This window comes from Linepithema humile, chromosome 6, assembly GCF_040581485.1.
Source record: "Linepithema humile isolate Giens D197 chromosome 6, Lhum_UNIL_v1.0, whole genome shotgun sequence".
Lineage (NCBI taxonomy): Eukaryota > Metazoa > Arthropoda > Insecta > Hymenoptera > Formicidae > Linepithema > Linepithema humile.
The window spans coordinates 11,665,558-11,681,938 of NC_090133.1; the positions used below are offsets into that span (position 1 = coordinate 11,665,558).

General features: G+C 33.0%; 2 protein-coding genes across 3 annotated transcripts in view; one reads left to right on the forward strand and one right to left on the reverse strand.

Annotated features, from left to right (window-relative positions):
* Nucleotides 1-16,381, reverse strand: part of LOC105670247 (odorant receptor 13a-like) — a 171,529-nt gene that overhangs the window by 131,190 nt on the left and 23,958 nt on the right. The window lies entirely within an intron of this gene.
* LOC105674294 (putative uncharacterized protein DDB_G0282499) lies at nt 11,475-13,576 on the forward strand. The gene is made up of 4 exons (XM_012370510.2): nt 11,475-11,907; nt 12,129-12,361; nt 12,467-12,811; nt 12,921-13,576. Exons 1-4 carry the CDS (start codon nt 11,837-11,839, stop codon nt 13,079-13,081), a joined length of 810 nt encoding a protein of 269 aa, XP_012225933.2. The 5' UTR covers nt 11,475-11,836; the 3' UTR covers nt 13,082-13,576.

Below are 16,381 nucleotides of genomic sequence, written 5' to 3' on the forward strand. Positions count from 1 at the left end.
TGCGCATCAAACTGCGACAGACATTCTCACTTTTTTCCAACAAATAGGAAAAGATTTTGACGTATTGCAAAACATGAAAATGAGTCGGACTAAATGTCAAAAAATTATTTCCAACGTGTTGTGTCCGGTTGAAACGTATCGTGTAGTCGATATTATTCAAAATACTAAATTTACTATTTTTATTGATGAAACGTCTGACATTTCATATCAAAAATGGATAACGTTTTATGATCGGTATGTTGATCCTGCAACATTAGACATTCGCTCGCAATTAGTCAAATTAATAGATATTGATGCAAGAAATAGCAGTACGGATAAATTATTTGAGGCTTTTAAACGAGAAATGTATAGACTGCAAATTCCATTTTTAAATATTGTTGCCTTGTCATGCGACAATGCGCCCGTCATGACGGGCAAATATTCATCATTTAAAACAAAACTTGAAAAAAAATGTAAAAATTTGTTAACATTTTCATGCCCATGTCATTCCGCTGCACTTGTTGCACATACTGCATGTGGTAAGATCCCAGACTATTGCGAGGAATTCGTAAAGAAAATAGCAAATTATATTAACAGTAGTCCAAAACGAGCTGCTATTTTTGAAGAATTTTGTGAATGTTTTCAAGAAGCAAACCGAAAAATTATAAAGTTGTCCGACACACGATGGCTTTCTCGGCATTCATGTATTGAAAGACTTCTAGAGTATTGGGATACTGTCGAGCATTTTTTAAAAGAAATGGTATTGAGTGAAAGAACAAAGTCTGGACAAAATTTATTATCTATAATGCAAAAACTTGTTATAAAAGCATATTTATTATTTTTAAAACATATTTTACATTTTTTTAAATGCTTTTAATGCATTTTTTCAAGCTCTAGAAACAAGAATACAGTTATTGCAGCCGAAATCATTTTAGTTCCTAACCATTATTTGTAAACATTTCTTAAAGTCAGAACTTTTACAAAATATAAGTAATAATTTTGAATTTTCCAAAAAAGAAAATCAAAAATCTTTTAACGAAGTATATTTAGGAGATGAATGTGAAAAATATCTTGACGAGTTGATAACAGAGGGACACGCAAACGTAGTTGCAATAGTTCGAGAGAACTGTTTGCAATTTTACATAACTGCTGCCCAAGAAATTTGTAAAAAATTACCAATAAATGACAAATTTTTATCAAAATTAAAAATCTTTGAACCAGACACAGCTTTACGTGATATTAATAGAGAAACTTCATTTAATGATGTTTCTTTTGTTGCTCAGACTATTGGCGGGTTTAACGAAAACGGTTTAAGAAAAGAATGGTTTGCTTTACATCAAAGCTTTACAGAAGCAGAAAAAGATATTCTATCAATGTTGAATTTTGATGACATGTGGAAACAAATTTTCCAACGCACTCATCAATATCCAAATTTAATGTGTCTTTTGAATGCTATAAGATCGCTACCAAATTCTAATGCCGATTCGGAAAGAATCTTTTCCTTGCTGCCAGATATAAAAACGAAAAAACGATATCCACTTTCATCTGTCAATGCTACATGCGTGCTTAAGTCAGCATTGAAAGCGAGAGGAGAAACAGCTATAGACATAGAAATTAAAGAAAAGCATTTGTCTCTAATGTCCGCGGACAAATTGTATTCTGCATGTCCTAAAAAAGATAAAAGTCATCTAACACTATATGCTGCAGATATTATTGAAATTGTTGGTCCCTCCTCGTCTAATGATATGCAATAATAATGTTTAAAATAAAATTTATTATTGCATTGCTTATTGCTAATATTCGCTTTGTTCACTTTCAGATGTATAGAATATCATGCCTGTGACATCATGCATTTGAACATCATGTCTGGTATCATGTATATCAGACAACACTTTTTGAAAGAAATGACACGGTTTTGTATCGAGAAGATATTATAATGTTTATTGTAATATAGTAAAATATATATGTTTAAGCACAAAAGGAATAGGACTTCTCGTCACGCTCGTTGTCATAGACAGACATGTTACAACTGGGCCTTGCCCCCTGCCTCCAGCGCCACCACATCAAACTAGAACTATCTATATATATAGATATCATTTGCGCGCCATAGAATACAAATGTATTACATTCAACACGCCTCCTTACATTTGTATTCTTACTTTTTTATTACATTTAACATTTCTCTGAGTTTAGTAAATTTTAACTTACATAAAGATTTTGTTAGTATATCAGCTACGTTATTTTCTGAATCCACTTTTACTATGTCAATAATCTTATTTAAATAATTTTCATTTACGTAATGATAATGGACTTCAATATGTTTTGAGTTTTTAGAAAAATTTCCATTTTTGGCAATAATTAATGCACCTGAATTATCCTCGTAAATCTTGATAGGTTTGCTTATTTTTATATCAAATATCTTTAAAATACCACATATAAAATTAATTTCAGTTACTGATTCCGATAGCGCTACATATTCTGCAAAAGTACTTGACTTAGTTACTGAATTTTGCTTATGCGATTTCCAAGATATTGTATTACCAAATAATCTGATTACAAAACCTGTCGTGGACTTTCTATCGATTGTATCTCCTGCCCAGTCAGCATCAACAAAACAATCCATTACATCAATAGTTTTATCATTAGTATATGTTAAATTTAAGTCTCTTGTCAAGTATAGATATTTTAGAATTCTCATCGCATATTTAAAATGTGTCTCATCATAACTATTCTGGAATCTGCTTAAATAATTTACACTAAAAGAAATATCTGGTCTAGTACCTGAACTAATAAATAAAAGTTCACCAATCAAATTTCGAAATTTTACGTTTGTATTGAGTTTGTTCGCAGGTTCTAACTTTAAGTTTGTTTCCATTGGAGTATTATATAATTTTGCATTTTTAATTTGATATTTTGTGGCCAAAGATTCTATATAATTTTTCTGACTTAAAGTCATAATATTTTTACCATTCTTATTATAATTATATTCAATATCAATGCCAATATAATTTTTAACTCTGCCCATGTCTTTTATTTTAAATTGATTTGACAATTTGCTTTTAACATCATCTATTTGTTTTTTATCTTTACTACAAATTAAAAAATCATCAACAAAAAGTAAAATATATACTGGGTCATTAATTTTATTTTTTGCATAAAGACAATAATCATGTTTGCTTCTTTGAAAACCTAGCTTGCTTACAAAATTATTAAAACATTCGTACCAACATCTTGGGCTTTCTTTCAATCCGTATAAAGCTTTGCTTAATCTGTAGACTCTATTACTACCATCCTGATAACCTAGTGGCTGTTTTATATAAATTTCAGACATTACCTTACTATTTAAGAACGCTGTCTCTACATCCATTTGATCAATGCTTAAATTGTTCTTGCAGCAATACGATAACAAAATTTTTAAAGTCTGTATTTTAAATACTGGCGAATAAGTATTATCGATGATTTCTTCTTGTTGAAAGCCCCTTACCACCAATCTTGCTTTGTAGTTGTCTTCCGATTTTTTCTTATAAATCCATTTGACATCTAGTGCTTTCTTATCTTCTGGTTTCTTGACTAACTTCCATGTTTTATTTCTTTCCAGACTATCTATTTCCTTTTTCATTGCAATTTTCCAATTTTCAGCTTCACTGCAATTTAACGCCTCCTCGTAGTTATCTGGTACGTCTGCATTACAATAATTTGCATGTATGAGTGAATACGCATACGGGTCGCCATATCGAATCGGAGGTTTTCTTTCTCTAGTTGATCTTCTTAAAGGTTCTTCATTCTTTTCCTTTTCATCTTCGATAGCTGGTTCTTGAACGTTTTGGCTTTGCTTTACTTCATCATAATTTATAATTTCTTCTTTAGTTTCTTATTCTGGTTCATTTTCATCATTAAAGCTAATAAATTTTACTCCATCTTCAATAATATCAACATGTCTTGCAATAATTATTTTATTTCTTATCAGGATTCTATATCCTACCTCTGTATATCCTAACAAAACTCCTTGTTCAGCTTTTTTTATCCCATTTAGATTGTCTTCTTTCTTCAGGTATTCTTACAAAAATTTTGCTTCCATAGATTTTAAGATTTTTGACACATGGCTTTTCTCCAAAAAATATTTCATACGGTGTTTTCTTCTCCATAGTGTTGGCTAGACTTCTATTCTTCAAATAAGCAGCAGCTCTTACTATTTCTGGCCAATATCTTCTGTCAACTTTTGCCTCAGCGAATAAACATCTTGCCATATCCATGATAGATCTGTTGAACCTTTCCGCTGTTCCGTTTAACTCATGCACGTATGGTGGACAAACATTTAAGTAAATTCCTTTTTCTTTAATGAATCTATAGACATTTGAGTTCAGATATTCTTTGCCGTTATCGCATCTTATTTTCTTAATCCTTTTCCCTGTTAGATTTTCGATTTCATTTACGTATTCTTCAAGACAGTTATAAACTTGATCTTTTGACTTAATAGTATATACTTTTGCTAATTTACTATAGTCATCTATATAAATGAAAGGAAATATTTTTCACCACAATTACCTGTTGTTTTGTGAGGTCCATTTAAGTCTGTGTGAACTATTTCTAAGATCTCCTTCGCTCTTGTTCGATTATTTTCAAATGGCAAATTATGCATCTTATTTTCTATACATATTGCACATTTCATGAAATCAGATTCAATTTCGTTTGGTAGTCCTTCCAGTAGTTTATTTTTACATAAGGTGTTTAGGTAATTAAAATTTACATGTTCTAATGTACGATGCCATTTTTCTTTTAGCGTTAAATTTTGTTTGTCATTTTTTGTCATATTTGCGCATATTTTAATACTTTTATTATTTTGATTAATTTTAAAGCTTTTCATTTTATATAAACAATCTTCTTTTATAGCAATAGCTATTAATGTATTATATTCATTATATATCTTTGAATATTTTCCATGCGATACAATTTTATTTCTATCCGTTATTTTTGCATAACTTATTAAATTTGCTTCCATATTTTTGACAAAAAATACATTTGATAATGTTACTTTAAATCTTTTATTAAATGCTTGAAAATATGCTTCTACATGTCCCATCTTCGTTGCTGACAGTATACGACCGTCTCCTACTTTCACATTTACCGGTTTCTTCAGATCAATATATTTAGTAAAATATGTGTCATTGTTTACAATGTGGTTTGTACATCCACTGTCAAGTAACCAATTTATCTCAGTCTTGTCTGTCAGATTATCTTCGTTTATTGTAGATGTGTTTACCTGTACGCTGAAACAATTTGTTCCGTGTGCATTTTGACCTGTATTGTCATATCCGCGTCCTCCGCCACGATATCCTCCTCTTTGTCTGCTGTTGTGCTGATACCTTCCGCCACGACTGCCTCGTTGCGATCCGCGCCTCATGTGTCCTCTGTTGACTTCGCTCGCTTGTCGACACTCTTTCTGAAAGTGACCAGTTTTACCGCACCTGTAACAGCTACTATTCTTAAGTTCCATTGCAGCATAAACATTTGATTTTGATACTTCATTTTTATCTTTATTTTTTTCTTCCATAGCTTTCATCTTTATTTTACTTTTTAGGAATTCTGTCGTTCTGTTTTCTTCAGATAATACATCCATTAAATCACCAATATGACTGTACGATTGCGGTAATGCTTTCAACATGTAATTTAGTTTTTCTTCGTCTTTGATTGTCGCACCAGCAGCTTTTAAATCATTCACAGCCTTTTCAAAGTCATTAAAGAATTCTGACACATCTGAATAGCTTTGCAGCTTAATATTTTCCAAGGTATTTCTGCATACTATTTGTAACGCTGTCGACTTGGTTAAGTACATTTCGTCAAACCGTTTAATTATTTTGTATGCCGAATCTAAGTCACCAATATACTCAAGTTGCTTGTTTGATATGGCACTATATATATAATTTGTCGCCTTTACATCCATTTTGTCCCAGGCATTTGCGTCGTCATTTTCTGTTTTTAATCTGTCGATAACGGTTTTGCACTCCTTGAATCTCAAAAACATTAACAGTCGTTTTTTCCAACTTGTATAGTCTGAACCGTCGAAGACTGGCATCACAACATCGTCGTTTTTAACGTACGTCGCCATTTTTTTCTTTTTTATTTTACAACGAACTTTTCTCGTACTTTACCTTCTCAATTATATTTTCGAAACCACGGACCTGCTACCATGAAAGAAATGACACGGTTTTGTATCGAGAAGATATTATAATGTTTATTGTAATATAGTAAAATATATATGTTTAAGCACAAAAGGAATAGGACTTCTTGTCACGCTCGTTGTCATAGACAGACATGTTACAACTGGGCCTTGCCCCCTGCCTCCAGCGCCACCACATCAAACTAGAACTATCTATATATATAGATATCATTTGCGCGCCATAGAATACAAATGTATTACATTCAACACTTTTAAATGTTTAGGCAATCATGTCTGTTACAGACATGATATTTTAAACATTTAAACATCATGTCTGGCATTTCTATATGTCAGGCCACACTTTTAAATGTTTAGGAAATCATATCTGTTATAGACATGATATTTTAAACATTTAAACATCATATCTGGCATTTCTATATGTCAGACCACACTTTTAAATTTAGGAAATCATGTCTATTACAGACATGATATTTTAAACATTTAAACCTCATGTCTGGCATTATATATGCTAGACCACAAGTATAAGCAACAGATACGTGCGTGCGCGCGCGCGCGGGCGTACCATACACATCTATTATTTATACGTGAATATGATACTAATATACAGGGTGTCCCGTAAAGACCGTAACAATGCTTAGGAGTATATTCTTGAGATAATTCTGAGCAAAAAATTTTAATACCAAAATACTTAGGGTGTAATGGTTTTTGAATTAGAAGCATTTAAAGTTAGCGAATAAGATAGTCTGAAATTTGCGCGCTCAGGTATGTACAACGTACAGTGATAAAAGCGAAATTGACTATCGCTCCCCTGTTGTCAGTATTAATATTTGGAAAATAAATTTGCTAATACATATTAACATAAATATTGTTTACGCAATTAAGATTTTGTTGAAAATATTATAAAGAAAAAAATATTATGATACACAAAACGCAAGCTGTCAAAAATTACATTTCTTTGACATTTCTTTTTATCTTACAGATATTTGTACAATAAAATTATTAAATAATTGAAATAGTTTGAAACCGTGTGAGCTTTTCGTGCGCGGGACAGCTCGTCGGAATCCAGGTTCGGTCGGTTGGGGGTGTGTCAAAGAAAATAAGCGGTTAATTAATGATAGATTAGAAATCGTGTTTATTCAGTTAGATATGTTTGATGACTGTGTGTGTACATGCGATGTGAAATTGTGATGCGAAAGAATATACAAGCGAAATGTGTAGATAAATGCGAAGTATCGGTAGCAGTGAGATAATTATATGAGCGATTGCGAAATAATTATTTAATGCGGCGTAAAGTAAATGCGTGAAAATAAACGTGAAGTATCGGCAAGTGAAATAATTATTTGAGCAACGCTGAAATAATTATTTTTAAAGCGGCGCAAAGATAGAAACGGAAGCAATGTGCAGATAGACGCGAAGTATCGGTAGCGGCGAAATAATTATTTAGACAGCGGTGAAATAATTATTTAGAGCGGTGTAAAATTATTACAAAAGCGACGTGGAAATAAGGGTGAAAATATAAAGAATGACGTGAGGCGTCCTGGTGCGGTCGACGAGAGCGCAAGCGCGGGCGATCGTGTCGCAACGGTTGGTACAACGCTCGTCGGTGAGTACGTTCGTGGTGGTATCGCGAGTCCGTTCGATCGTAGATCGGTGCGGACCATTCGGCGGCGCGGATTGGTCGACGTGGTTTAACCGGCCGGACGGATTTACGGCTTTCGAAATCCCGGTGAATAAACGCGGTATTAGGGTGTAGGCTGCCGATTATGCTCGGCGGGAGTACGAGGATGCTCGTACGGAGACGGATTGTAGAATGGCGACCTGGCTAGGTACGCGGAAATACCCGCAGTACAAAGTTTGGTGGCCTAGAGGAATCGAGTACGCTCGACGGGGTATACGAAGATATTCGTATGCGGGAGCAAAGATTACCGAGGACGCTCGGCGGTACACGAGGATTCTCGTGTGCTGGTAAAGGCATAGAGTCCGAGTATGCTCGGTCGGGACTACGAGGACACTCGTAGCAGGTTTGTTCGCTGTCGATCAGCGAACGGAGTCTGGTGAGAAGACGTACAGCCGGGCCTCTTTTATACCCGGCTGGCGGCCGAATGGTTTCGAATCGGCAAGCATCGGCGGTTTCGGCGGCGAGTCCCCCACAATACGGAATTTCGGAACGGTCGGGTGTGGGGGATTTTCGGCGGTTGACCGCCGCTGTTTTTGATGCGAAATTTATCGGCGCGCGCTGCGCCCTTGGTGGGCTACGGACGATGTACGGTCCGTAGCCGTAACGATGCAGCGGGCTGCATCGTTACAAGTTTCACAATATTTTATTTTAATAACAGTTAAAAATAATTAAATAATATTAAATATGTAAAGACTCGTGATAATAAATTTAATGATAAGAAGATGGGGATATCAAATCAACGCCAGTTCTTTTTGCTTAAATTCTTTGTATTTATTAATTATAATGGGTCAAACGTTTCGATCAGTCTTTTGAATATCGTCAGTGACAATATGATTATAAAATGAGATAAACTATAAAATTATGTTTATTCTGTGCGCTGTCAAATAGTACTTGATGTTAATCCAACTAACAACGAACAACACAATCTCATAATTGATCTCATTTTATAATGATATTGTCACTGAAGATGATCAGAAGACTGACTCAAAACCGATTATAATTGATAAATACAAAGAATTTAAACAAAAAGAAACTGGCGTTGACTCGATATCCCCATTTTCTCATCATTGAAATTAAATATTAATAAAAATTATGATAATAAAGTTTGTTATTTATAATTTTGATAAAATAATAGTAGCAATACTAATTCTATCATAAAATAATTGTAAACTTTAATAATGATAAATTCTTTTTTATTTGTATTATTTTGTTATAATAAGTGCTCAAATTGTGCACCATTTATCTCTATGCACAATCTTGCTTGTCGTAATAAATTATTTCTGACTTTGCGTATCATTTGAGGAGATATGCTTGCAATTGCTTCGATGATTCGATCGTGCAATTGTTGACGATTATTAATTGGTACACAGTAAACGTAATTTTTTAAATGTCCCCAAAGAAAATAATCTACTGGAGTCAAATCCGGTGATCTCGCTGGCCAGTGTTGTGGTCCACCGCATCCTATCCATCTGTTTGGATAAGTTGCGTCTAGGAAACGCCGAACGTTTCTGGATGAATGCGTTGGTGCACCATCGTGTTGAAAAATTATATTTCTTCTTAAATGCAGCGGAACATTTTCTAACAATATCGGTAAATCATTTTGCAAAAAATTTAGATGTTTCACTATTTACTCTGGCAGGTAATTCAAATGGCCCAATCTGCAATAAAATAAGAAGATACTTACTAAACTTATTATTTTATCAATTTAAAAAAATATTTAAAAAATAAAAAAAAGTATAAAGGAAAAAAATGTCTCACCAGTGTGTCATCTAATAGACCAGCCTATAAATTAATTTTAAATCTATGCTGGAAATTATTTGCTACGTATTCGTGAGGATTGTCCTGTGCCCAAATGTGGTAATTGTGAGTATTGAAAAGACCTTCACGAGTGAATAAGCATTCATCGGTAAATATTATATTTCGTAATATTTCAGGCTGTTGTTCTTCTTGTTGCAATATCCATGTACAAAAGTTTATTCTTTGCGCATAATCTTGAGATAATAAAAGTTGTACCTTTGAGTAATGAAATGCATGCATTTCATTTTCTTTTAATATTTTATGAACCATTGTTTTCGACATTCCGACTTGACGACTAATTTCACGAATAAAGAAAATGAAATGCATGCCTTTCATTACTCAAAGGTACAACATTTATTACCTCAAAATTATGCGCAAAGAGTCTTTACATATTCAATATTATTTAATTATTTTTAACTGTTATTAAAATAAAATATTGTGAAACTATTTCAATTATTTAATAATTTTATTGTACAAATATCTGTAAGATAAAAAGAAATGTCAAAGAAATGTAATTTTTGACAGCTTGCGTTTTGTGTATCATAATATTTTTTTCTTTATAATATTTTCAACAAAATCTTAATTGCGTAAACAATATTTATGTTAATATGTATTAGCAAATTTATTTTCCAAATATTAATACTGACAACAGGGGAGCGATAGTCAATTTCGCTTTTATCACTGTACGTTGTACATACCTGAGCGCGCAAATTTCAGACTATCTTATTCGCTAACTTTAAATGCTTCTAATTCAAAAACCATTACACCCTAAGTATTTTGGTATTAAGATTTTTTGCTCAGAATGATCTCAGAAATATACCTCTAAGCGTTGTTACGGTCTTTACGGGACACCGTGTATATGTATATGGTATGTTTATAATATACATATAGTTTTTATATTGTAATATACATAATATTTATATAGTAATATATTTTTTGTGGTTTTTTGCAATAATATGTGGTATAATAGGGCTACAGGCAAAGATCTCCACTTTAAAAAAATCTGGCTCGCTATTAGTGGCACCTCATGGGTGGCGTGGAAGACCACTATTAACTAATAATTAATTAGTAATATATCTTTCTTTTCAGTTTAAAGCAGTAAATGTCGAGTAGCATGCGTGGCTAAACGGGTTAAGCGAGTAGCTAAAATGTTGAAGATATATTGTTTGGAAATTGCTTCTTACAACTTTTTTCGCACCTAAGTTTCTAACAATAATCAAATTATTAAATAATGTTTCCGACAAAAAAGGATTATTTTATATTTATTAATAATCTTTGGCATATGTTAAACTTGCATTTTGTTAAAAAATTGTAAAATTATATTTTATTTTTCTATTGACAAGTCATAGCAAATTAATATCTTTTTCAACAGTTATTAATTTAACTTATGCGAATATTTTTAATGAATATAAAATAATACTGTTTAGAAAAAAAAATTATTTAATTATTTACTCGATTGTGCATTAGATTGTGCGTTAGAAAGAAATGCGGGAAAAAGAAAAAAATAATTGCAAGAAACAGATCTAGAAGACGGAATCTCTATTATTCAAGCGATTCGCCTTACTCGATTAAAAACGCTTGGTTTCTTAGCATTTTTCGTACGTAGCATTTTTCGCGAGCTGGGGAAGTGACACAAAATATAGCATGCTACGCTGACGCGTGCGCATACGGACGCGTGACATGCGGTTCTCGCTTGTGTAGTGCCCGCATGGTGGGGGCCGTTTCCGTTGCTCTGTTGCAGGATGCTCGATCTTGCAGCACTGCATACAAGCATACTCGTATACCACCGAGAACACTCGGCTCCACGTCTGACTTCAGATCACCGCAGGACACGGGCAATACACGTATCCTCGCTCCCGTCTTCCTCCGTTCAAATCTGTTCCTTTTCGTCTGGCAGGCAATCGCGACTAATCGATTCGAGCGACCATTGAATTACCGCGCACGCGCCCGGACCATCGACCGGTTCGATCGACAGTCGACACAGCTCGCACGTATCAACCACAGATATCTTTATTATAACTAGATCGCTAACTTCCATTAATGTTGTACATAAAATTGGTTCCCGAAAACCATGTAATACGATGGTCGCGCATGCGTAACGTTGGTAGAAAAGTAGTATGGCGCATGACTGTTGACTATTACTCGTGTGAGGTTAGTTATTATTAACAGGTTATAAATTTTAGACAGATTTTAATTTGTACAAAATGCCTACAGTTTGTAGTGTGAAAGGATGCAAAAGTTCTTGGAAGAAACATTTACGTATAACATTTCATAGGTAAGTATTAATCTTTTAGATTAATTAAAGAGTTTAATTTAAATAACCAAAGTTTTTATTATTTTTAGTATTGTAGAGAGTATTTATATAATTTTTAATATTTAAGTTAAGATTTATTTGTTTTATAACATTAATAATATAAATGTACAATATTTTTTGGCCAAAACTTTTTATACTATTTACTTTTAGAAATTAAATGTGTTCTAATAATATAATTTTAGATTTCCATCGTCAAATGAAAAATATTTCCATTATTGGATTGCGGCTGCTGGAAGAGAGGATTTAGTTTCTTTTTTAAATGCAAGAATATGTAGTTTACATTTTACAAATAATGATTATTTTAATCATACAAAGCATGTTGGCAAAAATTTTTTAAAACCTGATATATTCCCAACTCAACATGTACATAAAAATATTGTCCAATTGTTAGCTAAAGCAGATGAAATTAACGAAAGTGAGTAACATTATTTTATGTATTAAAATTTTTTATTTATTATTAAGTATACTAAGCATACATTACATTCAGTAATAAACAAAATAATATAAATATTTATTATAGATAATAATAAAGACCTGCCTATTATTAATGAAGAACGAACAACGACAAACAATCAAAATGATAAAGAAAGAGTAGTGACTAATCAGAATGATATGTTCATTGATGAGGAACAAACAACAACAAACAGTCAAAATAATAAAGAAGAAATTAATCAGAACAATATGCTCATTGATGAGGAACAAACAACAACAAACAGTCAAAATAATAAAGAAGAAATTAATCAGAACGATATGCTCATTGATGAGGAACAAACAGCAACAAACAGTCAAAATAATAAAGAAGAAATTAATCAAAACGATATGCTTATTGATAAGGAACAAAGTGTTTCTTCTGTGATATCAAAATGTATGTACAAATTTTTTGTAATTTAAAAACAATTTTGTAATAGTTATTATTTATTATGTATTAAAATTATACATTTTATAATTATTTAATTATTTTTAATATATTACAGATATAAATTGTGAGAAGTTAAAAGTACAAAATAAAATGTTACAACACAATATAACAGATTTAGAAATATCACAAGAAAAACGATTAGAACAACAAGCAAACATGTTTCATATAATTATTAATAAAAACAAAGCTGAATTTAAAAAAAACATAGAACTTTAAAGGAAAAAAAATAAAGCTTTAACTAAAAGTGTACAACGTAAAGAGACAAATATTAAAACCTAGAGTTTATTATGTAATTAGAGATGAATGTTATACATAACATATATCCTGTTCAATATATTATACCTATATCCTGTCTTGTGTGCCTACTGTTAAATAAGTTTGCTATATTTGTGTGTGTATACTAATATATATATATATATATATATATATATATATATTTATTTATTTATTTTTTATTAAAATATATATTGTTTTTTTTTAACAAATGTTTTTTTTTTTATATAAAGATATTAAATCTTTATTAAATTTCTTTCAAAATTGCATTATTACTTTATAATTGTGTAAACATTGCTAACTAAATATAGCTAAAATAATTGTTTTAAATATTTAACTTTTTATCTTAAAAATTATATATCTTTACTATAAACATTTTTGATTTTGTCTGTTTTTCAATATACTGCATATTTTAAGAATATTTTTTACATTATTTTATTTTTAGGAGCTAATTTTTTACTTAAAAGATGAGAAAAGTTGCGTATTACTTTAAAATTTTATTATAATATTATATATACAAGTTTCATACTTATATGTGTACAGATTATACATAACATCAACCAATGATTACTGTCTACGCTGTCTACCAATGTTACGCATGCGCGAAAGTTTAGTACATAGATTTTGGGGCTATGTATTTAAAGCAAGTTAGCGATCTAGTTATAATATAGATATCTGTGGTATCAACCCACGCGCTCGCTACCCAGCGATCTAGTGACAACCGCGGCATCCACGCTTGCGCCGTACGTCAACCGTTTCGCGCCGCCTTATACCGCCGTAATTATTACAAATTTATAACGAGCGTTCAGACAACGCATTCAACACATTTATACTAAACGTATCCACACAGTACACTGTACATAGCTAACATCAAATCATATATCAAGTTATATTTTGCTACACACAGTGCATTCTCTTAACGTGCCCCCAACCGACCGAACTCCTGATCCCGGCGAACTATTCCGCACAAATAAACGGACCGTTTCAGTGCTACTACTGTAAGTCGACATTGTTCAACATTGTAAACCGCGTGAATGTCCCAAAGTACGAGCGACCCCGGACCCATTCGAAACAAATTTTGATTATTGAGCGACCAAGGACAGCGCGCGATAAAAACAGCATCAAACCCGATATGCGTTATTGAGGAAGCGACACGCGATATTAGTGATAACGTACGCCGAGCATTACAATTTACAGATTCGAACAACGAATCCGAAGAAAATAGCGTGCATCCTAACGTAGACGCTAAGCATGATTACACGTTTGAAGAAATTGATACAAGTTTAATTCCCGCACTTAACGATACGGTAATAGATGTGAAAGGTAAAAGGCCTAGATCGTACTTTAGCAGAACACCAAGCCGTGTATCTGATTACAGCGAGTTCGAGTTCAGATCGTACGATAGTAGCATATTTGATCCAGAAGAAATCCGCGAAAGACGTAACGAAATAATGTCTCAAAGGCGAAAGAGCGAAACAGACGCCGCAATAGATAACGAAATATCTGTTTTAATGGAGCAAAACGCACGAGAGAACGAAGCCGGCGGGCTTCGACGGAAATACGCCTAAAAAATAAACCCACTCAGGATTCGGTAATCGAAGCGTTACAAGAAATGCGCGGATAGATCGCGACTTTATTTGATTACATTCATGCACAACATTACGAACATAATCCGCGACGAAAACGCGAGGCCGAAGTTTCATACAGTCGAACCACGGAAGATATACGAAACCGACAGTTCGCTAGACGCACAACGTTACATGACTCCAAAACATGTGATAAATTTGGTATCTATCTTTGACGGTACGTCACGAACAAATCTAAAATCATTTTTGAGCGCTTGTACGTGTGCCATAAAATATGTAAAACCCGAGTTCGAAAACGAACTACTCGATGTAATAATGTCAACTAAACTACAAGGAAAGGCATTGGTAAATTTCGAGGTTAAAGATATCAGAACGTTTAATTAACTAAAAAACGAATTGAAAAACTTTTACTATCCCAAGAAAAATTCTACATCGATTCAAATCGAATTCAATCATCTGAAACAACGACCAGGAGAAAGTGCGGTAGAATACAGAGCGCGTGCTGACAATCCAGCTATGCAATTATACGAGTCTTTAACAGACAGTCCAGGAAAACACCGCAAGATAAACGTGCTATACTCGATACCGTTAAACAATTAGCGCTACAAAACTTTGTACGGACTACGCAATGACATAAAAATAGTAATACGCGCACAACTATTTGCAACCCTGCAGGATGCCATAGAAGGGGCGAAAGCAGAAGAAAAACTGAGAAGACCGCGTGATACCGTGCAAACCGCGAGTAAGAATATAAATACTCAAAGGATAATTCAATGCCACAAATGCGGAAAGAACGGACACTATGGTCGTGATTGTCGAACCGTTACGTTAATCAATATAATTTACCTAAACCAAGTGGATCTAAGGTAAACGCGCTCGATAAATATTGTAATTATTGTAAAAGATCCGGGCATAACTGTGCCGAATGTTAGATATTAAACGGAAAACCGGAATATACTAAAAATAAAAAAGAAACGAAAAGTCAAACACACGTGATACTATAAACAAAGTTAATAAAAATCGCGGAACAGAGGACGAAGATGATGACGGAGAAAAGAGATCGAATAAAGCAACAGCCAAGACGGTACACGAGCATAACTAACAGTACTAACAGCTAATAAGATAAACCGCGCGAACACTAAACTTGATCTGATTTCACTACCAATAAACGAAGTGATTAACAACAAAATAAACATGTTAATCGACATCGGAGCTACTTTGAGCTTAATAAAATTAAACAAATTAAAAGATGAAACAATAATATACGATAAGAAAATAATGATCATTGGCGCAACAGGGCATAAAGCGAATACTATAGGCGTAATACGAGCAATCATTCCGTTAAAAACAAAAGACGCTAAACACAAAATACACGTGATAAAGGACGATTTCCCCATTGAATACAACGGAATCCTCGGAGCCGATTTTTTGCAAAAATCAAGCATCGTGGAATTATGCTACTAAAAAACTACGCATTGATAAAAATCTATTTACGTTTCTTTCATGCAAAAAATTTACTTTATAAGCTAGAAGCGAAATTATAATAACAGCCATAACAAAGGAGAACACAGCTGGAATAGTACATGCAATGGAAACTGGACCGGGAATATTTATTGGAAATTGCCTAATCGAGCCAAAAAATAAGTTGCCCGACTAG